Source organism: Drosophila ficusphila, unplaced genomic scaffold (genome assembly GCF_018152265.1).
Source record: "Drosophila ficusphila isolate 14025-0441.05 unplaced genomic scaffold, ASM1815226v1 contig_414, whole genome shotgun sequence".
Lineage (NCBI taxonomy): Eukaryota > Metazoa > Arthropoda > Insecta > Diptera > Drosophilidae > Drosophila > Drosophila ficusphila.
The window spans coordinates 11,998,997-12,024,885 of record NW_025064328.1 but is presented as its reverse complement, the minus strand read 5'-3'; the positions used below and the strand labels follow the sequence as shown (position 1 = coordinate 12,024,885).

The following is a 25,889-nucleotide window of genomic DNA, read 5'->3' as shown; positions in this document are numbered from 1 at the left end:
ATTTTATATAAATAAATAAATAAAATTTCGTGAAAATCGTACGATTATGGCATATCATATATAATAGGAGCCGTTTGTATTACTTGTATGAACTATATTTTTCTGTTGTCTGCACACAAATGAACGAATTTGCCCCACCTTTTAGTTGCATTAAGCTTTTCGTTTTATGCCCCATCCATCCGACTGTATCTTTCTCACCTGAGCTATTTTTTGCTAGTAAAACGTAGGACATAAAACTCAGCCAAAGGGAGGAATCTGTGGAATGAAACTGAATCTCTGGAACTAATAGTCAAAAAGAGAGTGCCTTTCCTTATTGTTTTTTATGGGAGCATCATTAGACTTAAAGTTTAGGGCAAGAGCGCTTTTCCTTGTTACCTGGCATTTAAGTCAATGAGTAAAACTCTTTACGATTTATTTTTAAAATATTGCATTTTATTCGTGAATAGCTCGAAGCTGTGGTGGTGGTGGCGGTTTTTGTGTGGTTTTTTGGTGGTTGTGGTGGAATTTTGCAGAAATTTTTCACATTTAAGACTGGTTTAATTATTTAATTCGTTTTGCATATTTGACATCTACATTAATGACATGAGTAGGACCTTTCACGGATTTGCTTTCTTTGAACATCAATATTTTTTTGCATTAACTTTACGTTTACGTTACGCTGTAAATATTCGTTTTGGTTTTTTTTTTTTTTGATTAAACTTTCTGTGAACATTTATTGAGTAATGTTTTGTTATTGTATATCGGTTAACGCTATTTAAGAACTATGTGGTTTGTGCACAGTCAACCAAGTAACCGGGGAGCTAAAGTGAATTCTCGATGTGAAATCGGAACAGTCGGTACAGTGGCTCCCAAAGTAACCGACAGAGATCAAATTCCTATAGCTTGAATATCAATTCATCAATTCATACACTAAATCGAAGCATCGCAGTGAATTTGGGGGCTGGATTTGGAACATCGGACCAAAGACCTTTCCATGCATTATCCTTAAGTGCGTGTATATATAATCTGAACAACAAAAAATATACGTAACTCTGTAGGCGATCGCTGCTTTCGATGTTCTGAAACTTTCCGTTCTGAAACTGAAACCGAACTATCATATGTTATCTATCAGCTGTGGCTTTATCTATCCAATCCAAGGGTACTCAATGTGGAATCAATCAGGCAACGCAAGCTGAAGGCGGTGGGATCTCTCTGATCGGGGTTCTATCTCAACTTTCTATATCCTTCTACATTCTCTTATTTTCATTTCATTAATTCTCTTTTACTTTGTTTTTGTTTTTGGTTTTTGGTTTGACTTTGTCTTCGTTTTGTGGCCGTTAAAATACTTTAAAATTATTGTATTATCTCATTAATTTAGTAGTTTCGTTTGGTTTAATCTTAAGTTAATATAGATTTAAGTACACACATATATTTAAGTTTGTATATGCTTGTATACGTGTTCGTATGTATTGTATATATATCTTTTATGGTACTCGTGTTTTTTGGTATCTGCATTCGCATTCGTATTTGTGTGTATATTTATTTAAAGTAATTTGTTTAAAGTAATTGCGTTTACATTTATTTCTATTGAAGTTGCTCATGTTTGGTTTTAATTTGACACTAATTTTAGGTTTCAATTTGTTTAAAGTTTAAACTCTGTTCCATTAGATCGAACGTTTCGTTTTTGTGTGTGGTTTTTTTTTTGCCTAGAGGTTTGCATCTGTGGAAATAAAACATCGCATTGCAAAAAAGACGCTCTTCCGTTTATTCTCTGTAAAAAATAAAATCGTGTAGCACGAGCTCGAGATTTCGCTCGGATAAGTTCACAGTTAGTCCCTAAAGATCGGTATATAGCCTTACTAAGTGAAATGTACCATAGCTTTCGACTACGCAAACATCGCCTAGTAATACTCCACTCGAAGATCTCCTCGAGATCATCGCTAATCCTCGAAAGGCTGGTTCGGGGCAGGTGGTAATCGGTCAGATTGGTCTATCTGGGCAGCCGCAGGTGGAGCAGGTCACTGGGTTAGACGCCCTGGGCGAGGCTCTCCTTCGACAGCGCCAGGATCGGCTGGTCCACCGCCTGGTGCGGAATGATGAATGGAGAGGTCAGCATCTGCAAGGGCCTGAAAACAGAGCGAAAGAATTTTTCTGATTGCTCCCTCTGAACCCTGGAAAGTCGGCGGTGTACATTGCAACTCGCTTCCGTTGGGGCAACTCACTCAGCGAAACTGGTGGCCGTCACCATCGGCTGGCGCACCGAGTGCAGCGCCTGCGAATTCTTCGCCCTCGCCAGCAGACTCATCACCGTGCGCTTCGTGGGGTTCATTCCGGAGCGGGGTACCCCCAACAGGGGGCGCTTTCTTCCCAGGCCGCCACCTAATGCACAGAGAGAAAAAAAGATCATGTTTTAGTCACTTTTGAGATTTGTAAAATGTCAACTGGATCTATATTTATTTAAAATATGTCATAATCTATACTAATATTATAAAGAGGTAAAATTTGTTTGTTTGTTTGTTTGTTTGTTTGTTTGTTTGTTTGTTTGCAGGGAATAGGCTCCGGAACTACTGGTCCGATTTAAAAAATTCTTTCACCGATAGAAAGCTATATTATCGTGGAGTTAAATAGGCTATAATTTATTTTGAAAAAAATTAGGGATCCGTAAGAAAATTGCAATATTGTCGCATATAAAGTGAGTTGCTACCTCATCACACTGACAAACACGCTCCCATAGCATTTTAACTCAATTTTTGTGTTCACTGTGAAATTGTGAAAAAAAAAGAATTTTTATTCAATTTAAGTTGAACTGTGAAAATTATGTGGATCGTGCATTTGAGGATAAATTCACCACTCTGTCCATAGTCCAAAATGCTTACAGGACGACGTGCAAGCATTGGCCGCAGACATCCAAGCCAGCAGCCAGTATATTCACAAAACTTAAGCGAAGAAAGACAAATGAGCACATGGAGATCATTGGCATCATTCAATCGCATTGCATTCCAATATGACCCCACTGCGAACTACAGTGATAATGAAAATTTAGATATTGGACCAATGGCGACTATATACCGATATTGCAGTGCGTTAAAGTTTAAAAGAGAAACGGCTGGATTGTGCTGCGCAAGTGGAAAAGTCAAACTGGAAAAGTGTTAAATCACCATCTTTCTATACTTCCATATATTTGAAAAATGTTGCAATATTGACTTTTATGTTGTTAAATTGTGTTGACCAGCGAAGCGGACACAGGACCTCTAGTAAAATATAAAGATGATTTTCTTGTTTTAAGTGAGTATTTATAGTCGAGTTATTGATAAAAATATACCTATTTAATTCAATTTTCAAATCTCAAAAATAAAAAGAGTAAAATATTACAAAGTTTAGATTACAATATTACATTATTTGTCTTTTATATTTATGAGAGTTCCCATAATTTTATTTAAAAAAATGTTATCTAATTAAAATGGGCAATCAGAATAATTTTTAAGTTTTAAGTCAGCCAGAAGTAATCCATATCTGTGTGCTTGTATGTTAAACAATAATTACAACAATTCCAAATAATTTAATCTTTCGATAAACTGTATTTTGTTTTCCTTTTTTAATTTCTTTGAGTGTTGAAAGTACTTCATAAATGTTTCGTGGAGCCCAGCACTGTGATTTCTTTGTTCAGTAGCCCGGATTAGCTGCGGATGGCAGCCAGAGCCTCTCCTGCAGGACTCACCTATGTTGATGGTCTTGACGTTGCGCAGAGCGGGATGCAGGAGGGCGGTGCCCGGTGGCTCGAGCAGCGTGAGCGTCGATCCGGATGACTCCCCGTCGCCGGACAACTGGAGGGCGGCGGCACCCGCCTGGGAGGTGGGCAGTCCGGCCATGGTGGCCCCCACTCCGGTGGCCGGCTTCAGGAGTCCTCCGATTCCTGCGGCTGTCAGCTGGTGCTGGAGTGCCACTGCCATCGCTGTGGTGTGCACTATGGGTGGATGTGAGTGGAGAACGCAGTGAGTGGCAGCTAAAGGATTACTTTGAGAAATGGGAGAGTGGGGGGATTGGCCCTGGAAATCAATGCTGCAAATGCCCTTTTGGAAAGACCAACCCTGCTGCTTTTATTTTGTATCAGCAAAGGGTGAAATAAATAATTAAAGAAATACATATTTTCAGAAAAACAATTTTAAATATTTTATACAAAATGTGTCTATCTATTTTACCAATAATCCAGATTTATCAATATTTTGTAATTACAAAATAAACTAGTCCGAACCCTATTTTCTCTCATTCTAAATAGTTATTCATTGTTTATTCAAACAGCCATAAGCCTCATTAGGATTAACTAACCCAAACAGTTTTATGATAATAGCCTAATTTCAAAACGTTTACAATTAAAATTTCGAGTTTGAGTTGAATTTTAAATGATTGCCCATTGATTTTTATTTACATGCTTTGCCTCTAATTTTGAGTTGTTAACTTTCTACTAAAAGCCACAAACGTGCATAAATCAGCAGCTGCTGAATACTGTAAATAAAATGTTTAATAAAGTGATTGAAGTAATTTCCTGTGTAAAGTTGCATAATGTACATTTTCCTCCAAGTGCTATAATAATGTACAATCCCTTGGAAGGGCAAAACTCTCTTTTATACCATTTTTTTTTAATTTACCTATAAATTTTAATTTTTTAAAAAGTACCTAGTGTACATTAAGTAAAAACCCGAAGCCTTGTATGTAGGCCAGTGCAAACCTATAAAATTTATAATAACCTGTTATTGCAATAATGAAGTAATAATTTAAACTCGAACTCAATACAAGGTAATCCCCAGAAAGAGTATGAATTCCCCAATTGACTTTGCTCTCGACTGGAACGGGATTACGTTCATTGGCCCTTTCATGCAGTGCATCAGCAGCAGCAGTAATTTCCAATTAATAGCCACCATGGAGTAGGGATCTCGGAATCCGTAGTCCGGAGCCCTTTGTCCACTTACGTGCCGCTGCCGTCGCCGGAGTCGTTTGTCCGGAGAGGTGCTCCCCGCAGGTGGTGGCCACCTGGGCTCCTCCGTGGGCCTGCTGCAGCAGCTGGTGGAAGTGCGCCTGGTGGCTGTGCTGGTGGTGCGGCTGCTGCGGGTGGTGGTGCACCTGGCTGCCCTGGCTTCCGTGTCCGTGGGCGTGCAGGTGGGCGTGGTGCTGGTGCTGTTGCTGTTGCGGATGCGAATGCGGATGCTGGTGCGGATGCGGATGCTCGGAACTGGTGGTGCTGATGGTGGTGATGCCGCTGATGCCCAGACTCGCACAGCTGGAGGAGCAGTCGAGCTTGTCGACTGCGGACAGGCACTCCATGCCGCTGGCATCGTCCGATTTGTCATCGTTGGACGTGTCCATATCGGCCAGTCCGCCGCCCAGTCCACGCCCACTGGCCCCGCTCGAAGAGGAGGTGGCGCCTCCACCACCACCACCCCCTGGATTACTGGTATTGGTGGTCGGACTTTGTGAATCCTCCAGCGAGTGGGCTCCCAACGCCGGCGTCGACGTCAACGCCTGCATCTCCCACATTTGCTCCTGGCGGATGTCGTCGTGGTAGTCCTGCAGGGAAGAGACCAGATGAGCTATTCAGTGGTGGCCACCCATAAGGAATGTGTGATTTATTAGATGGCAATCGCAGCCACTCCCAGTTGGAATTGTTTCACCGAGTTGAAAATCAAATGGGAAAAGGATCTCGACATTTCACTTTAACTTTCATTTGCTTTAAAATATCTGATTTCTAACTTCTAATTTGAATAATAACTATACAAATCTATGCAACTAAGGTCAGCTTTAAATTAATTGAACAGAACTATCTAGATTTGTCCTCAACTTACACAGAAAATCAATTAATTTGCTTACATGCAAGTTGATATGCTTTTTAAAAGTGAAAGATTGTGTATTCATTTCGTAGTTTTCAAATTAAAAGATGAAAAGGTGAGCTATTCAGTGATGTCAACTCTGGGTTTTCTATTTATTAGCATAGAAGAGCCATTATTTTACTTTACACTTTATAGCATGTTGTCATCCTGTTCATATTTCACAGTTCTCAAGTTGAGAGATGATTATATGAGGGATGCAGTGGTGGGAACTCCAACATAAGAAACTTGATTTATTGGACGGGAAATGCAGGTGTCATCCCACGTTTAAAACAAATGAAGTAGGATCCCGACATTTATCTACTCACCGTTAGAACTTTAATAGGTATTTAATAAACACTTGTTAAAATTAGTTATTAGCTATTATTTTGTTGAGAATTAACTTACTTAGAACAGCACTCAATAGAATTTTAGTTTGTAGCAATTATTTTTAAATTAAAAAGATAATTTTAAGCCAATATTTCTCCCTTAAAAGAACTGTGACTAGTTACATTGATTTAATTTTTGTATCATGTTTCATTAAGAAAAGTGGTTAATATTCTTAATGAAACATGATATAAAATTTAACTGAATTCGTAAAATTGCTAGCACACTTATTAGTGATAATAAACTAAGAAAGTAAAATGGAAACATTTTGTTGTCCTCACAATTTGTAGAGCAACAAAAAGTAATACTTTGTTCGTATTTCTAAAATTCCCCCCAACTCCCACCTCTCAACTGCTCCCCCCAATAAAAAGAGTACTCATTGAAGCACAATAAAGCCAAGAACTCAAGCATTTGTTATGTGGCTCTTAAGTCAGGAATTGACGTACTTAAATCGAGTGATATTAAACTCTGGAAGGACAATGTTATATCCCAACTCAAGTAGGAAGTTTTTCCATTTTTTTTTTTGTTCGTCAGCTGTAACTTGGTCTTTCTTTTGAGCTACAAGCCATTGTGGCGAACCAAGATACTGTCCATCTCTGGTGGGATTAGTTGCAGAGCCGCAGGAACACCTCAGTCGAGCAATTAAATTTAATTCACGTTTCTCTGGCCGACGTCGCTGGCAATAAATGCGAATTTTATTGGATGTCAATTAAAAGTTTGTGCGCAGCCACGTTTCATGTGTCGCCGGTGGAACACCCTTTGAGCAGATGCCATTTCACTGCCCCCGGGAAACTCACATCGTGTATATATACCTATATATATATGTATGTGTAACTGGGTGTATCTGCGAGTGCTTAATGCAATTATGTGGGTGGCGGCGGGTTGGGTGTTGGGTGTGTGCGGATCCTGCGGCAGGTTGCGATAGATACACGCACCCGGGGAAACTCCTTTCGCAGGATACACATTTCATCAACCCCATTAACCAACTAACTCGCTTATGAATCTCTCGCAGTTTGCAATCGCATACAACATGTGTATTTGCTAGGATTTTCCTTCGCTTTTAGTGCCCATAGAACTGTCACACAAGATGTCCTTTTTATGGCACTCGCTGGCAAACATAAATCGTGATTGCAGATGCCATAAACAATTTACCGCCAGGTGGATGAGGCTTAAATATGTCACAAAATCCCCTCACACACCCAGACACACCCTCGTACACACACACTCCTCAAAGTAACCCCAGCAATTTATCTACATTGAAACAGTTTCTTCTTTCGTCGCCTTTGTTCTTCTTCTGTTGGGGATATCAAATAATTTCTATGCAAATTTTCAACGTGTGTAATCTGATCGGAATAACTCAGGGGGAGCAAGTCCCAGCCAGGAGACAGTTTTCAATGTTGCCAACAACAGCTGCCAGTCAAAGGTCGGCCAGGATGTCGATATATATTAGATTACCCGGCTGCCCCAACTTCAAACTGCTTCGCCTCCTCGAAACTGAAGTTGGTAATAATAGGGAACGGCTTTGGAGGAACAATCGCTTATGTGAGGGTGCGGTGTGAATTGAATTCTGTGGCAAATTATAGATCAAAGCCGGGGTCTTAAGGAATAATTTGCCATAAGCAGAATATATGACGCTCATTTGTTATTCCCCCCGTATTCCTGCAATACGGACACTGCCACACTGCCGGATACTCCAGATACTCCGGATAGATGGCCCCGGCATGCCGTTTAAATTGTTCCATGTCCAATCCCCACAATTCTGCTTGCATCTTAAAGAAGATATATAAATAAAGTATGCCGGAGCCTGGCAAGTGAGGATGATGCCCAGAACGTGCAGCCTCCAGGACTCGCAATCTCCCCGAATCCCCGTTTCCCCCAATAACCCCGCATCCCCGAGTCCCTGCATCCCCGTCTGCAGACTGCAGATAGTAAACGCTTAACATTTGTGTCTCGAGTGGATGGGGGGGTTGCGAGGGTGCACAGAGAGAAAACATGGGAAACATTGGGAACTAACAAATACATTAAGTGCTTAAATATAGCACGGGATATATGAGAACAAAATTTTATAAATAAAATTACAATCAATCTCAATTGTTTCTGCTTCATTTAAAAAAATATTTTATCCCTTTAACAAAGACTAAATAAGATTTCATTTTTTTGTAAATATAAAAATAGCTATTCTCTTTTCTAGTTTAATTAAAGATGCAATGCTATGAGGCATTCGTTTTGTTACAACGTAATATATAAAACATTCACCTTTTAGGCATTTAACCACTGGTATAAATAAATAATTTTTAATTGCCTCTCGCATGTTAGAAATGTTTTGTTGCTTTTCTAAACTTTAAAATAAAATAAAAAACGCCTTCTGCCTTCTGAATTGCACATACTTTAAATTTATTTAATATTCTTTTGAATTTAAAATCGAAAAAATAAATGCTTTTGCTTACTTGAATCAAATTGTTGTACCTCAAAATAGCTGATAAGTTTTGAGCAAGGAAACAACTCAATTTAAGTTGCGCTTCCTTTTACTAATTTCGAGTTAATTAGGAAACCAGCAAATGGAGTTCTACTTTCATCACATTTTCATTTCGCAGGGAACGTCTGAATTCTTGTTGTGTAGAGAGAAATTCCCCCTACACACGGTGGCTCCAGAATGGCCATGTTGTTGGTTGGCCATGGCTATATGGCGATGGCTATATGGCAGCGGCGATGGCGATGGCGTGTCGAGCGCCGCACAATGGCCAAAAGGAAGATGCCAGGCGAGTTCTCCACTTCGCCGAGAGGGAGGTGGCAGAAAGGACTTCGGATCGGGAGGAGGAGGAGAACCTCCGCCCACTTGAGTCCTGAAAAGCGGGGGGCAAATGTAACAATGCAATTTAGTCAGCGAGCGCGGAGAGCAGGAAACCCGCTGCATGCCACGCGAACACGAGGCAACCAGCACGGGCAACACGGAAGCTGAAGTCGATAACGAGCACAACCTTGGAGCAGCTCCAACACTCCTACATTCTTACACTCCCACTACTACACACCAGCACTCCTACTTCTTTGCTTCTACACTCTCAGAACAAGTTGCCATGACTTTCACAAATTTGACTTTAATTAAAGTCGTCAGTGAGTTCGGCAAAGTTTCGCCAAAACAACATAGTTTTCTAAAGTGGAAAAGCTACTGCAGCCATAACATGACATGCTACAAAATCCATTCCTAATCGAAAAACACTCATTTTACACAAATTAGTGGGAACTTTTTCAATGGTATTAAAAACCAGCTAAACTGCAAAGTATCTGGTACTTTGGCTTAAAACTTTTATTTCAATGCAAATTTATTTAAATTTCTAAAACTGATTAGCTTAGACTAAAATTCAAAACCGCTAACTTCTGATAGCCAACCTGAAAAGAGTATATTACAAGTATATTTTCTAACTTTCTGTTTTAAATAAAAACTTACAGATATTTAAATGGAAATTAATTCGATTTTGTAACCATGCTTACCATTCTAACTTATAATTCTTTTTGCACTTTACTGTCTTGACAGTTTGAATTTTCAATTTCAATTTCAATTGTACATTTTATGGCTAGTGCATTTCCAGAAAATCACTCCTCTTGATTTTTAAATCGAGCTCTTTGCTTCAAGTACGCTATTTCTTCGAGTGCCCTGCCTTCAGTCATAACTTTAAGACCCTTGTTCGGGCGAACTTTAAGATGCTCATTTGCATGTCCGCCGTACAAAGCGAAACTTAAATCATTAATGGGTATTAAACACAAACAATGCCGAGGGAGAGGGGCGGGGCTGTCCCGAAAAAGGTCGCCCCACTCAAGGACCCAGAGGAGCTGGAGTTCCTCCCCGGGAATTCAGAAACCGGACTCACCGGAACCAGAAAGCGGCGCACTTCCGCCAGCGCGTAGGCAATCCGGGCATGTGCCTCCGCCGGAGCGGCGAAGGTCGAGATCTCGACGTGCAGGTCCTCGAACAGGTGGGCGTAGCGGCTGTCCCCGCTGCCCCGCAGCTCCTCCTCCTTCCGCCGGTCCCGCATCGAGCCGCGTCCCAAAACGGCCATCTTGCACATGGTGTCCTCCTGCAGGCGCTTCATCGAGTTTCCCTTGGGTCCCAGCAGCTTGCCCACGAAATTGAACTGAATTGCGGCCGGAGAAAGGACGAGATGCAATGAAAATGTTTACCCACCGTTGATGGGTTTCGCAAGGATGTGGATACAGGGGATATATAGTAGACCTACCTTCGGATGATCCCGCACCGGCACTGCCACTTTGACCGCCACCTTCACCGGTTTGTCGCGTGTGATGTCCAGCATTTTGAGTTTCTCTGCGGAGGAAAAAAAGCGGGGGAATGCATTTCAGCTTAATGAGCGCGTAATTAAACGTGTAATTTAACTTTGTGGAGGCGTATTAAATGGGTAAAGCGGAAAAAGGAGGTAAATATTTAATAGCCAGCACCCGTTGGTGCTGCAAAAACTCACAAAGTATCAAATTTGTGAAGTGAGTTTCCTGCTTCTGCTGAACATTAAGTAAATAATCAGACTATAATATTAAACAAATATTGAGTTTCGCTCTCATTTTCTCAATGTAAGCTAGTTATTAAACAAATAATGGATCCCCCTACTTTGAGTTTTAAACAAATAAAAAGAGTAATTTGGCACGCCAAGTGGAAAGTATTTAGTACCCACATCGAGTTTTATGTTTTTGGTGCAGAAAAAGAAAACCCAAGATCAATTATATTAAACGGTTTTAAAGTGCACTCGTTGTTTAACATGATGGTAATTATCTTAAAGACATAGAGACTTTCAACATTCCATTTAAACTCTTTAATATGCAAGTGCCAAAAACATTGCATAACCCTACACCATTTCACTGATTTAAAATATGTAAATTAAATTAAATAATACACTAATTAGGTCATATTATAAAAACTTCAAAACAACGCAGAGGGCTGATTTTAAATGAGCCCAAATATAATTACAAAACAATGTCAGCATTGTCGAAAAGGTGTCATAAATAAAAACTCGGGTTTTAATTTGGCCGCTAATTTTATGCTGTCCATTGCATAATTGTGCAATAAATAGATGGTAAATTTATGAAAACAGAGTACTTTAACATGTATTAGGAAAATACCTTTAATAGTTTCGTTAATTACCATAAAAACTTATTTAAATGCTTTCAAAGTAAAATGGTGTTGTAGATAAAAGCTTAAATTTAATACTGTTGATTGTGTAATTGACCGTGCACATATATTTATATTCAACTTATAATAATAAAGTAGTTAAATACTTTTATAGCGCTTTAATAATTTCGTTAATCACAACTTTGCAAAGTTCATTGCAAATTCTGTAACATTTTGTTAATCTGATTAATATAAACGAATTGCGAAACATATCCCATCAGCAATTCCGTTTTATTTACATGTGTACACCGAAAGTTAATTTAATTGAGACATTACTCCTTTCGAAATCGTGTGGAAGGACTTTAAGACAGAGTCATTTATTTTCTGAATGCTGACTAGTGAATAAGTGTGTAGATAAGTATATATTGCGCACTATTCACGCCACCATCTGCCCTCATAAGTATGCCACAGGCGGAAAGTTCATCGGATTATCTCGGGCTGACTTGTGTCACCTGCTCACACATCCGCACCGGCATCCGCATCCACATTCGCATCCACATCCGCACTCGCACACGCATTCGCATCCGCATTGTCGCATCTAGCACCTTCACGTATCTGGGATCTCCAATCTGGTATCTGTATCTGTATCTTTAGCTGCCCGCAGGAGACATTTGCGACATTTGTAAACATTTGGCGGAGCCTTAAAGACAGCTGCCATGGATGCGAGTCCTTTTCTTCGCCTCTCCTCCTTGCGGAGCTTTCTCTCAGTTTTAGCTGTTTGTAACTAATTAAGCAAAATGCTTCTGCACACACACAAACATATACAAACCCGAAAAAGGAGGTGAAGGAAAGGGGGAAGGAGAGAGAAGTAGAGGGATTGGGCAAGTTGGATAAATCTGTTGACAGGCCCAAACATGAAAACATTTTTGTTTGCTCTTCAGCTTGGGCTCAAGTCCTGGCAAGGACTCACGGGGACACACAAACTCGAACGCACAGAAAGACGACGGCGGGGGGGAACGCACACATACACACACAGTCAGTCTCACACCTTGAGAAACACATACGCACTCACACGCAAACACACATTCAGCGGCATCGTCACTCATTAGCAGGCGAAATGGCTTTCTTAACACCTTTTGTCGTTGCCTTTTGCATGAAATGCAACATTTGCCTGCACCAGTGCTGCCACATTAGCTTATTTATAGCCAAGTACTAAATGTTAAGTCCTAAAACCGTTTTATTCTTTAGCCAAATAATGTTATTTGGAAAGTTTTTAATAAGTTGGGATTTTTTAGTGTCGACGGTCATAATATGACATTTATGTCTTTTCGTCTTTATTGCTACGTAGTATTTACTCTTTACTGCCAATTAAACTATATCGACATAAGGACCCCTATGAAAGTTCATTCAAATGAAGATAACAAAAGTTGATACCCTAAAAAAGTTAGAAAAATACTTCAGAAGCTTAATAAAACTTATCATGCTGTTATAGATTCTTTTTGAAAGTTGACACTGATTTAAAATCATAAATTCACAAATATTTTTAAAGAATAACTAAGCTTTAAGTGAAAATGTTTTTTACCTATTTAGATTTTTAATTGAGTAGTTTGTCTCGTAAACTTCCAGTAAAAAAATGGCAAACATTTTTAAAAGCAAACATCACAAAATAAAATTTTATTTCCCCAAACAAGTCTGATTCTGAATCGCTCGTAAATCAAAGCCATTGCCTGTCGCAACCTGGAGTTGGCATCACTGCCAACAGGCCCGCTTGCCCCCCTTTCTTTTTACCTGCTTACCGCCCACTCTGCACCACCCACCTTGCTCCGCCCACCTTGCACCGCCTCCTCGCAGACGTCCTTTCTGTCTCGCTGGCAGCTTCTTGTCAGTGGCAGCAACATGCATAAGTAGCTGGCAGTTGTCAGCGGAGAGCACTCTGATGGGCTTCAGGTGGGCGGGGAAAGGTGGGCGGAGAAAGGGGACAGCGGAAAGGAGAACGGAGGGAGAGGCGTGGCAGGTGCTATTTCAGGCGGTGGCAGAAATGCAAGTAGGTGAAAGCACAGATATCTGTGTTAATTGTTTGGCATTGCGGACCGGCCATCATAATATTTATGCTTTCCAGGGAGAACAAAACAGAATCTTATCTCGTTTTCCCCCTGGGAAATCAGTATTCAAACTTCGGCTTGATTAATTACGCTCATCAGACCGAGGTGGAATATCCTAAAAGGATATCCGTGTTCTGCCCCTGCCCGCTTGTCCCACAGAAATTAGATTAATTTCCATTTCATTCAGCATTGTTTTGTAATGCTCATTCGAGGAAAACGGCCAGAAAAGTTCTGTTGTTTTTCCCCCTGACACGGACTTTTCAATTAGCGCCGTCTCACCAGCAATTAATTCCGCCCGAAATAACTTTTCGCTCTCGCTTTTATTTGAAGTAATCTATGCATATTTGTTTTAATTTAACAATATTTTCACAATTGTCGTTTCGTTTGCGGGGGCAACGAATCGATTAATATGCATTCAGCGCAACGCTAGCGGAAAATACCTTTGGCCATCTTGTATTTAAAGCGACGTTAATTGGTCTTTTACACAATGATTATGTAAATTTATTGATTTACCAGCGCTGCTCGAAAGGGCAATAATAATAATAATTACTTTTCGCTCACAGCCATGACAATAATTATTATTCCATTCGCCCGCATCGCTGGAAACTTTGTTTTCAGTTTTCCCCGCCGAATTTCAGTTCAATTTTGGCCGGGTTTTTGGTCGCTGGCCAGAAGGTGCGAGCAAATTTGGCTTCCAACGTCGGCCGCCATCTAATCTCCCACTAATTTATGGCCAGCACGGCCATTAACGTAATTAGGTATGCATTTCAGGCCACCAGGTGACCCCAACCAGAATGCAACCAGAACGCGAGTCCTGGCAGCCTTTTAGATCCTGAATGGGGAACACTTAACTAAACACTTGATGGTGTAAATCAGATTTAAATATCAACTTGCCGCGCAGCCACAGACTTTGGAAACTAGCATTTCCTTTCCCGCCTTCTGGTTCTCCCTTTAGTTTTTCCCCGGCATTTCCTTGGCTTTTCCGCCATGCTTCCCTGGGGGCAGGTTGCTAAACATTTGCTCAGTCACTGCAATTGTTTCCGCTGCCACTTTTTGTTGCCTTATTCCCCGTGTTTTGTTTGCCACGCCGCCGCCCGTTGCCATATTTTCCACATTTTCCTTTTGCGCGCCGCCTTCTTCGTTTGGCCTTTCCGGGTCATTTGCTCGTCCGGAAAAGCAGAAAACACTGTCCTGGGCTACGGCTACTGCCTACTATGGATTCCGGACTTCGTAGCGAGGAGTCAGGAGAGCGGAGTCCGAAGTCCATAGTCCTTTAGCCATCTGCCCTCCGCTTTTCCTTAGTCGCTGCCCTGGGGGCAGGCACTTGAGCCAACACCCCCTTAACCCCCGGAAAATGCCCGGGAAAACCCTCTTCAGAGCGATGACGCTGTCTTGGGCATGATATATAAGCCTTTTATTTTCCCCAACCTCTGGCACCTGACTTCACGGAGAAAAACCGAAGAGAACAATCACGCCTGTCACAGAACTTCTGAGACAGAAGTCTGCCGAGATTTCATCTGAAAAGTTTTGGGCCACTCAAAATATGTCATAATATACTCATTGTGCTTAAAAGCTGGTGGGGGTTACATAGTATTCTTTACTTATTTATAAAGACTAAATAGAAAGGATTTAAAGGAAAAACAGCTATATTCACGTTGTGTTACATGTCATAAACTTTTCCGTGGGAATTCATTTTCATGAATATTCTTTCAAAAAGCAATATTCTTCTTTTTGTATCCTGCGTACACTCACCAGCTTTTAATTTCGAGGGTTCCATGAAATTCTTCTGTGATTTATGCATGTTTTTATATAACACACAGGAATATCACCTGTGCTCGTATGCCAAAAACTATTTTACAACCATAACTATAAATCTGCCATGGAATTGATACGTAATAACTTGAGAAGCTCACAACTTGCTATAAAATAGTAGTGTTCAGTTATATATTAAATATGCAGAACAGAATTAATTGAAACTGAGCGAAAGAAAAAATATTAAAATTAAAAATGTAAATAGTCATGTTATTTTAAAGCTTCATTAAATTTTCCTTTGATTTGTAAATACAGTTTATAGCTTCGAGATGACAGAAAAATTGAGAATCTGCAAATTCCAAGAACTCGTGAGCCACGAATTATTTTGTGCCATTCAGTTTTAGCTAAAAAATATGAGAAGCTCACGTTCCTCTTCATAAGTATCGATTGGTTTTTATACACACCAAAGACTGTAGTAAAATAAGACTTTATTAAAATATGACATCGAATATTAAGTATACCCAAGAGCTTTAAATTCTCTTGTAATGTATGAACACAGCAACATGTCACAAAATTCAAGCTCTAAACTCCAGGTTACATGCTACCTTGTGGCAACATTTTCTATAACATCACCTGTGCACGTATGCCAAAAACTATTTTGTGTAAATATGCCATTCTGTTCTTACGCTATAACTTGTGAAGCTCACGTCCTACTTCAAAAGTATCTCTTTCAATTTTGCGAATACTTATTTACACACAAGAGACTTTATCGACACTGAGTGAAATGCCAAAAGAAAAGCTGCAGCAAAAATAAAATGTTTTGGCAAAAATTGGGAAGCAAACAATCTGCTTATGGCAAAAGCTTAAAAACAATACAAAACTGGGCGATAAGTTTTTATTGAAGAATATATATTTGGCCAGTTTTAGGAATATTTTTGCTCTGTGTGGACTTGAACAAAGGTCACGTGGGAGTCAAGTGTATGATTCTGTATGCGCAAATTATTCAATTTCAAAGCGAAGAGATTTCCCCTTTGCCTCTTTGCCCCGCTGACCGTTGGCCATTTGGCCATTTGGCCATTTCAATATGGCCCAAAGGTCCTGCCGGTTTAATCAACATTTCGTCGGTGTTAATGTCCTTGGCAATTTCTCGGCTCGTGGCCGAACCATTGATGGACCATTTAAGCGATTTTCGACGGGACACCACCGATGATACCTTTCCCTGCGGCTCCCGATGGCTTAACATTTCCCCGGGGACGGATTACCACGGAATGCGTCTCGTTAGCCGAAACAAAAGTAAAAATAATCATAAAAGAGAAACACGAGTTGGCGGCGGCGTCGACGGGACCAAAAGGAAAGTCAACTTTCGCCCAGGGGCTTACATGCAAAGGGGGAGAAATTGGGTGGAGAAAGGGGGGTTGGGCGGGGGAGGGACGAAGACTAAACATTCGCCACTGCTTTCTCCGCTTGTTTATTATATCCCCCTTTTTTTATGCTCATTTCTCTTCGCTCCACTTTGCGTTCTCCCCGGCGACAATCTGTAATCCAATGTTGCCATTTTTTTGTTTCCTCCTCGCTTTTTTGTTTAAATTTCCAGCATTGCTCGGATTAGATTCAAAAGGGAGCAGCTACAAAAGTCAGCTTTGATGGATATAGCCCAACGCTTCTAGATTTTCACCACCCCTCTATCCCTTTTCCCCCCCATTTTGATTTCTTTGTATTTGTATTTTCCTTTAAAGCTTAGATGCTCCCTCCTTCTGCTCCTTCAGTTTGAATCGAATCGAATTTTTGAGTTCAAATGAAAGGCAAAGACGACAAATAGTTTTGTTTTCGCACATGACGTAATCGACTGCTGTGTGTTTATGATTAAATTTACCCCCAACCAGGCAGCAGGTTTTCCCAGCCTGGAAAATCGCTATCAGTATCAGCCAGTGTGACGACGACAGTTTTTACGACGGATGCCAGGATGCCCGCTCGCTTTTATGTCCTTCCCTAACTTTTGCGTAAACAAGTCGAAAGTCGAAAAGGTGGAATAGCAGAAAAAATTCGCATTTCCCCCCATCCACAGAGCCGTAGAGCCGGGAAATTCCGTTGAAGAGGAGCATGGGGTTTTCTAAATGCCCTCAGAGCATATATGAAGGTGGGTGGTTGGTTAAACACAACGGTGGTGCTGGTGGTTCTGATGGTGCTGCTGCTGCTGCTGGTGGTGGTGGCTCCTCCCTCGTTTACTCTGTGTCCTGTTTGACTTTCTTTTCCTTCGTTCCGGACTCGATTCCAACTGGTACGGAAAAAATACACTGCCTTTCGGAACTATAAGACAGTTCAAGGGACATTCGACAATTCGGAGGAATAGAAAGCGAATAGATTCAATCGCTTTGTCTCGATTTCCTTGATTCGGCAGAGTAGCTTGAACCATTCGGTGATTGCGATTTTTGGGATTTCAGTAAATCGGCTTTTCATAAAGAGGTGGTTGATTTGGAAACTATAGGATAGTTCAAGGAGTAGTTTATCGAAAAAGGGATTCACAATTGCTGGTTATCACGCCTATATGTAAGCAATATTGATTTATGTTGCTGATATTGTTTAAAAAAATGGTTTGTTTACAAGTAACTTAATTTGAATTTTACTGATTGGATAAAAATGTTTAAGTACTTCACCCACCGTTTTTTAAAATAAAATTAATAAACATTAATTAATCAAATTAATCAAAACTAAAACCAAATTGAATATTTTCAAACATAAAATTCAAATAAAATTTTGTTGATCCTTGTAAAATGCATGACTGCCTAAAATAAAAAACTGAAAACTATTTTATCAACTTTTTGAAGTATGCCCCTACTTGTAACTTAAATTGAAATGTACTTTCCAAAAGGGGGAAAAAAACTTTCCCCAAAATCAAAACCACACTGTATGCCGCAGACAGTTTATGTCATCGACTTTGGCAAATTCTCGGCAGTTGTCGGCAATTATATAATCCACATACCTGAACCTTTCAGGGACCTTTCCTCCAGCGCACTTAAGCCAGCTTTAGCATCCATCCTTTGTTGCTTTTGTTGCGGTGACTGCAAAGTGAAAGAATGTGAATAATCTATATGAGCATGTAATAATAGTTTGAGGCCAAAGGGATTTGGTCCCTTTCAAGTTTTTCAGCTAAGCCCACAACTAGGAACCCCCCCTTACCTTCCCTTCCCTTTCCTCCTTATTGGTCCTTTAGCCAACATCTTGCGGTAAGCCCGTGTAAAAAGCTTAAGGAAAACTTTTGAAAATTTTTATCATAATGCAGCTGACAAAAACGCCCCAACATTGTAAATACTTAGGAAAGTTGCGGGAGGGGCAGAAAACGGGGGCATTTTGTTTCAAATCTGTTGATAAGTTCCATAATGAAATAAGCCCGGGCAAAGTTGGTAACGATTTCTTTCTACGCATATTCCCAAAAGACAATCGAAAGTTTGCCTAACCCCGCGTGGAGTGAACTTTGCCGAATCTTTATGAATATTGATTGCAGCCGACGGTGATCCTTGGTCCCTGTCAATCTGTTTGTGGATTGCGGATTGGGTTTCACTGCCGTCAGTGATTGAACCTCTCATCGTTATCCTCAACCTCATCCTCTACGCCGGTGGTGTTCCATTCATTCCATCCATCTGGGGGAAACCAAACATTTGCCCCATTTCGAGTGCCGAGTATCGGTTTCCCCAGTCAGCAAATATCAACGAGGGAGTCCTCTTGTTCCAAACAAAATTCAACTGAACTCCACTCATATCATCCATTCCCTGAGAAGTATATATGTTGATGGTTGTTGTACACTTGGGTGACAATCGGAGCGAAAGCGGTGACCCCGATTCTTCTTTGGGCTTAGGGATAATTGGCCAGTGCGCCCCATTAAATTCTGGATGGCGATAGCAGCATCCATCCGCCGATTCAGAATCTCCGCTTGAGCGTTAAATCATAAAACCTGAGCGAAAGTCGTATAATTTTCAGTGCCATAAAACACTCAGTCACGCTGCTTAATTGCCTTTTCAGGATGATTTCAACTATTTACCGGGGCAATATCCATCCATCTGGCCACGCTTTTGAATTTAAGCCAAGTTACCTGGCAAATTGATGGACGGCCGATAACGAGCGCAAGTGGGTTAAAGTTCTTAAAATTAATGACGGCTCAGGCGCCCCCGAAAATCTGCGCCAATGTTTGTGTTTTACTCCTGGTTTTAGTTGTTGTTGTTTTTTATTGTTGTTGTTGTTTTTGTTTGTTGTTGTTGTCTTTTGCCTTCTTTGCCTTTCTTATTCTCTGGCTCTTCTGGCATTTTCCCTGTTTTCGCAACTAAGTTTGACGGATTTGTGCGCAGTTTCAGATTAATGCTGCGATTATTGTTTACCGTTGGAATTACGCACAGTGGGGCAAAAGGGGAGGTTGTTTGCATACTTACTTAGTAAATCTTATGGGTGGAGTGAACTTTTTTTCTAAAAAAGGTATTAGCTTTAATTCCTAAAATACACACCACAGAACAATACAAAATACTTGAAATAATAAATAAATATTTCTCTTCAAAAACTTTTATAAATTCACTGGGGTAAATAGAAAATGTTGTAAAAATTGAATAGCAGAGGTATATAATAAAAAATCTAAGTTGAGAAGTATACTAAGATACTATCAAATAAACTTTGAAATTAATCCCTTTACAAATTTTACAGATTTCTTCTTACTTGCTTAGTTTGCAGTAACTTTAACACCTTTCAGAAATACTTGCAGATCGTATTTAAATTTTATATCCACTCGAGTGCTTCCTCCACTAACCTACTCCACTTGCTTAATTTTATCCACTGTGCAAGGACGGCGAGCGCCTTGTGTTTCTTATGCAAAATTTAACCCAGTGCAGAGTAGGTCGGTCGAGTCGGTCTGTCGGTCCTTTGGATCGGTGGGGCGGATGGTTTGGGGCGCTTGGCTGGTTTGCTTTATTCATTCCCGCTCCTCGAGCGACCGTCTCCTGCCCTCTCGCTCCCGCTCTTCCCTCTCGCTCCCACCTTGGCACTCCCTGTCGTTCCCTCTTGCTCCCACCCGCTTGTCTTTGTGTAGCTCGGCACGCACGATTTAAGGATAACGAGGATGGAATGCAGGAAGCGAGGCAAATATTTACACAGTTGGATGATTTAGATAAAGAAGACATGAACATGAACCATAAAGCGAACGGAGAAGGCGACAGCGGCGGCGACTGGAAGTGCGGGGAATGAAGAGATATCGGGACTAAAGTAAAGCCCAGGACATCATGGAAACTGGGACGGACATCACAGGAGGGAAAGCGAAGGAGGTTGGGTGGGGGGGCATAAAGAAATTTGAATACAATGCAGGGGATTTAGACGATAGTCGCAATTGCCTAGCGCCACTTCATGAAACAAGAAATCGTAATCCAAATTAATGGCATTATCTTGCCGGAACTTCCGTATCCCTTTCTTTTTTTTGCGGATGGGTAAAAATTAATATGAGCATCACGATGGAATTGGCAAACGAATGCAATTGAAGACAATTAAGTTACCAAACAAGCCGCCTTTGATTTAAAGTCCGATACGGCATATTCAGCTCTTTAGTATGCAGAGCAATGTTCACCTGGATAATTTATTCAAGCGAATATTGCAGTCACAGTAACATCAGGAAAAATGAAAAATAAAAACCAAATGGAAATGCAAATACACACAGCACAAACAAACTCACACATGCAAGGCGGGGGAAAAGGGGGAAGGGGAGGGTTGGGTTGGAAAACTCCGTATATCCCCCGCCCACCCACATTTTCCACCCATTTTCCTGCAGAGCCATTGCTCATCCTGCGAAACGGGCCCACTTGAATTCTGTGTATCTGCATTTTCCCAGCTACGTGTCAAATCCGTCTAAAAGCCAAAGGGCTCGCATCTGCATGTAAATGAATGTATAACATATTTCAGCAGATTCGCACAACATTTGAATTATTTGGGCATTGTGTCAACATTCCAGAATCCATAAATCCCGACCAGACGATGCATAGTGGATCGAAGTGAATGGAAGTGCAGTTCACCAGAAATCAAATCGGGGCGCCATCGAGCTTTCATCTTTCATCTAAGGACCTTTCCACTCCCCCATTTTTGCTCCTTTTTCTTGATTCGTTTATTTGTTTTCCCCGAGTTTATTTGACCAGTTGGTCAATATGAAAATGCGAAAATGAAATATTCAAAATGCCTTGGAGAACGGCGAACGGAAAAACACCCCATTCCATCCCTCCAATTTAACCAATCCACCAGCGAACAACCCTTTCGGAGTGTGTTTGCCTCCTAAATGTTAGAGGAATTCCTGACCGGAAATTGTTTCACAAGCGTTGGCCAATTAATTTAAAAAAATAATGGAACAATTTTTTATGCACTTTTTACACTGCAAGAATGGAACAATGACGCTGTTTTTACGCTGCGGCTTACTCTTTAATGAAAAAGTGTAACGTGTTTGATACACTTAATTGTAATTGACTTTTAAAAAACATCAAAGGTTTTTTAGTGCAAAATATGTTTGCTTACAAATTTTATAGTCACAACTTTACACTTGAAAATATTGACTTGTATATTTAGTCTTAGTGAACATTTTTATAAATTTGTAAATTAGTTCTATTTAAAGTATGTTCAAACGTATATTTTAAAAATCTGCCATGGCTACACTACACTTGTCAACATTAAACATTTATAAAATAAATGCTTTAAATAATTGTTTTATTTGTTAAGACAAATGTGGTTTATTGGCATTAAAAAATCTTAGAATTACAGATTCAAACTTGTTCATTTTTGTGCTCATTAAAGATAAAAAGTAATCCAACTTAAGCAATTATAAAGCTAACAAAAATATAGGACAACCAAGTCACAGGATTAGTTTGAAAGTTTTTTAAGCAATAAAGTTTTTTTCAACTGCAACAAAATATGGAAATATATTTTCAACTAAAATATTCAAGGCGGGCGAAGAAGCCTCGCAGAATTTGCTTATTTAATGGACTGCGGGGAAATACTCAATCAAGAGCCCCGAGCTCGGACCTGATTTGAACCACGGATTTTTAAAGTACAGAACGGATAGGGCGGATGGCCATTAAAGTGGTGTCGTTGATTAATCGATGCGGTGGTTATCAAAGCCGCATAATCGAACATCCCGCAGCGCTGCAGTGCGGCAATGCATTTCAGAAATTGATTTATGTGGGTGTGCATTTTAAATCGGCCAAACTGGCAACGGTCAGTTTGCACCATTAATCATATACCTAATCTGGAATTCATGACTTTTTGCCCCCCCCTTTTCTAATGAAGCACAAAATAGTTGCTCACTCCTGTGGGAATTTTTCGGGGTCGTGGCCCAGGAAAGTTGGCTTTTAAAAGCTGGTCGTGCTGGAGGGGCGAAAACAAATTCATAGACGTGTCCTTTATGTAATACGTTCGGCAAATATGCATCCAAATGTATAATTCAGCCACAAAAAGTAAAACTTTTCCCTTTATTCTCGAATAAGTTGGCCGCAAAACCCAAAAAAGGCAATGCCAAAGAACCTTTCGCCCTCGCAGGCATTCCTTCATAAATAATTTCATGATTCCAAATACCATTTCCTTTTTTGTTTTTTGCTTTTTTTTTTGTTTTGCTACTCGACTCGGAAAAGGTTTTGAGGTTCAGGTTGAAGTCTCGGTCTCAGTCGCAGTTGAGGTTGAGGTTTATGGTTTATGGGACCTCGGGGTTCACCTACATTCTACGGCACACGAGCGCACTGACTTAATAAATTAGTGCTCATCAATAATCATCTGTGTAATAATTTATCAGAATTAGTTATATTTTCGGCCAGGTCTGAGCGGAAATCACCAAATAAATGGCTTTCCACTCTATTGCCCGGCGAGAGTGAGATAAATCAAAAGCAATTACATTCATTCGTTCTCGTTTATATGACTGCCCCGCCCAAGGATTCCCCAGAATCGACTCCAGCCTCCGGGGGAATTAGTCCGGTTCGTCCTGTTGGACCTTCGACTTTGGCATCGACATCGAAAGACTGGACACACACAAACACACACACAAAGAAACACACACAGATTATTTCCCCGCTGGCTATTTGTAATTGTGCCTTGGCAAATAACCTGCCATCGAGCCACTCGAGCCGCATTCCAGGTGAATAATTCAGTTACTTTGCCCCAGCCCGTAATTAAGTCGTAACAGGTGTGAAAGAGCCCCACATTTCATTTCATACACTGCGGAACGTGACCCAATATTTACCTAGTTAAGATGAAATTATACCCAGATTGAAAGTAGACCTTCTGTTTCCCAATGCTGCTGCTACTTTTGCTGGTTTTTGTTTGCTGGCTGCTGGTTTGCTGGTTTGTTTTTAATCCTCGTTGCTGTTGGCGAACATTTGTCTCAATTTTGCACAGTCACTTCAATTTTTCACTTTGCCAAATGACAAATGCCCGGGAGCGCTTATTTCATTGCTTATTCATAGGCCGTAAACATTTCGCGCGGGGAAATTCATTGGGTGGCGGCTGATTAAAGATGCATGCCTAAGGTGCGACGCCTGGTTCCGCTTTTAATTTCGAGGCTCACTCGACATCACTCCACTCCATCGTATTCCCACTCAAGTCGGATTCTCCCGCGGGAGATAATGTCATCCGATTTGGAGAACCGCAAGGATCCAACTGCTTGGTCCTGGCCCACCGCCCAGACTGGCTCTCCACCTTTTGGCCACAGAAAACGCCAGCGGAGTGGCGATGGCGACAACAACAAACTTTCACTGCTCAAGCTAAAGTGGATGTGGGTGGTGGCCAAAAGGGGGTGGCCGTGCAGCACTTGACACAAGATAAACAATTTGTCTCTCTTGGGCAACTTGGCGCCAAACACCTGAAGGTGGAACCCCTCTTTCCGTGTGTGTTTGTATTTGTTTTTGTGTCCTGTAGCACTCCTCCGAGTTGTTTTTTTTATTTCAGGGCAACCGCATTCCGGAGTTGGCTGAACCGTTCCGCTAAGAGCCCGACGCGCAACTGATGCCAGCTGAATGTGGCCAGCATTCGGGAGACCCCAACAACTGACAACTGTGGATGCTGATTCTGCGCAATTCTCCCCGCAAGTGGAGCTGATTGCCCCATACTGGGAACAGTTTTCCGATTGCTCCACGATAATGCAGGCCAGATGTCCTGTGCGTCGGCATTTCCGCTGTACTTTAAAATGCACACGGACATAATTACTTTCGGTTTTGGCCTGCGATTAGGCGGATGCCGCCTGGTTGCTGGATTGGCTTTCATCATTTTCGGGCTGCTTGGTTGCATTTTCAGATTATTCCGGCTGGAGGAACGGGGGTCTCAATTTTTAATTCACTCATTTGGGGTAAGGATTCTTGGCTGCTGCTTACGTTTTGGGATTAGGACTGCGAATAATTTTAGAGCTAATTAATGGATGATCTACGAAATTTTCCGTTAAGAAAAGTATATTTTTAAATTATTTTTATGATTATTAAAATACAAATATTAATAAAAGTTAGTTTTTAATATAAAATATTTTTCTTCAATTTATGTTGTAAAATCCAAGTTAGTTAGTTTTGGAATCTTGTTGTTCAAATATCGTTTTATAATGAACTGTTTTTGATATGTTGTTGTTCTTAGATTATGTATAAAATTCAGAATTCTTAAACATAAATAATTGGATCTTGTTGTTGTTTAAACATTTTCAATATAGAATATATGAACTGGTCACTCAATTCTGATACTAAATTGCTACCAACTCTTTTTCGTAGTTGTGAATAGTGGACAAATTTAACGAATTTATCAAGCCATGCTAAATTCGCTTCCAAAAAAATATAAATCAAAAACCGCACATGGTTGCCCACAAATAATAAAAATCGCTTTTTATTTTGTAAAAAAAAACTAATCAAATTTGTGTTCAAAAGAAGAGCATGTGTTCTATGTTCCGAGCACTATTTTCTAAAGTACAGCGCTGCGAGCATCCTTTTTCGCCGCGGAAAAGCGTTGTATTTTCATGCAAGCAAATGCTCTGGCAAACGAGTTGCATAACTCCGAAAAAGAATCGCTCCGCTCAAACCACATGCAAGAATCTCATTTCGGCCAAATCGATCGATCTGCGAGCGGGAAATGGGCGGTTTACATTGTGTTCGGTGGCTGCCTTTAACCGAAGCCAAAGCAAATTTACATTCAAGTTTTTCGGCAGCGTTCTCGGACCACAGACAACAAAAAAAAAGCAGGAGGGGAAAAACGAATGGCTGAGAGAAAGGAGAAAAAGTAGTAGAACTACAAGCCATATGTACGTAAATTCGGGTAACCGTGGCCACAATGCCAGTTGCCAGTTATCCTGGCAACCCCCTTTAAAAGTGCACCCTTGTTTATTGTGACCAGAGTGTCCTGCACCTCCGCATCCACATCAACATCCTCGTCCTCGCACTCCTCGTTCGCCCGCTACCAATTTAGCCGAATACAAAACGCTTTAGGGCCCTATTTGGATACCGTTCAATGCACCAGGGACTTTTTCCATGTATGACAAACAAACATAAACATTGTGGCCGAAACGGAGACCCGCACCCAGAGTATCGCATCCTTGGTGTCGCCTCCATAGGCAGTGTGGGTGGATATATGTTTGCGTGGCGCACTCTAATTAAAATTTGTGCCGCCGGCTCGACTGCAATGCTTGCTAACTGTTTTACGAGGTTACAGCCAAAAAAAAAAAATACAACC

At 40.8% G+C, this 25,889-nt stretch overlaps 1 protein-coding gene across 4 annotated transcripts; it reads right to left on the bottom strand.

Annotated features, from left to right (window-relative positions):
* Positions 1–667: 667 nt before the first annotated feature.
* Positions 668–24,177, bottom strand: LOC108096939 (splicing factor 1). 4 transcript variants are annotated; one of them, XM_017198894.2, is made up of 8 exons: positions 23,431–24,177; positions 18,172–18,250; positions 10,457–10,542; positions 10,091–10,354; positions 4,947–5,541; positions 3,698–3,943; positions 2,202–2,358; positions 668–2,105 (listed from the first exon to the last, which is right to left on the bottom strand). In XM_017198894.2, the coding sequence occupies exons 2-8, from the start codon at positions 18,224–18,226 to the stop codon at positions 2,006–2,008; spliced, it is 1,503 nt and encodes a 500-aa protein (XP_017054383.1). In that variant the 5' UTR covers positions 18,227–18,250; positions 23,431–24,177; the 3' UTR covers positions 668–2,005. The 4 variants fall into 4 exon arrangements, with proteins under 4 accessions (XP_017054383.1, XP_017054385.1, XP_017054386.1 ...); XM_017198896.2 differs by lacking the exon at positions 23,431–24,177 and adding an exon at positions 18,369–18,433; XM_017198897.2 differs by lacking the exon at positions 18,172–18,250.
* Between the last annotated feature and the right edge of the window lie 1,712 nt (positions 24,178–25,889).

Bases quoted from the DNA above. Each gene is read 5' to 3' on its own strand.
- LOC108096939 (XM_017198894.2), bottom strand. From the start codon at position 18,226: ATGGATGCTAAAGCTGGCTTAAGTGCGCTGGAGGAAAGGTCCCTGAAA. The intron at 10,543-18,171 runs GTATGTGGATTA...TTTCCTCCGCAG, and splicing joins AAGGTCCCTGAAAGGTTCAG to AGAAACTCAAAATGCTGGAC. The intron at 2,359-3,697 runs GTGAGTCCTGCA...TCTGTGCATTAG, and splicing joins CGTCAAGACCATCAACATAG to GTGGCGGCCTGGGAAGAAAG.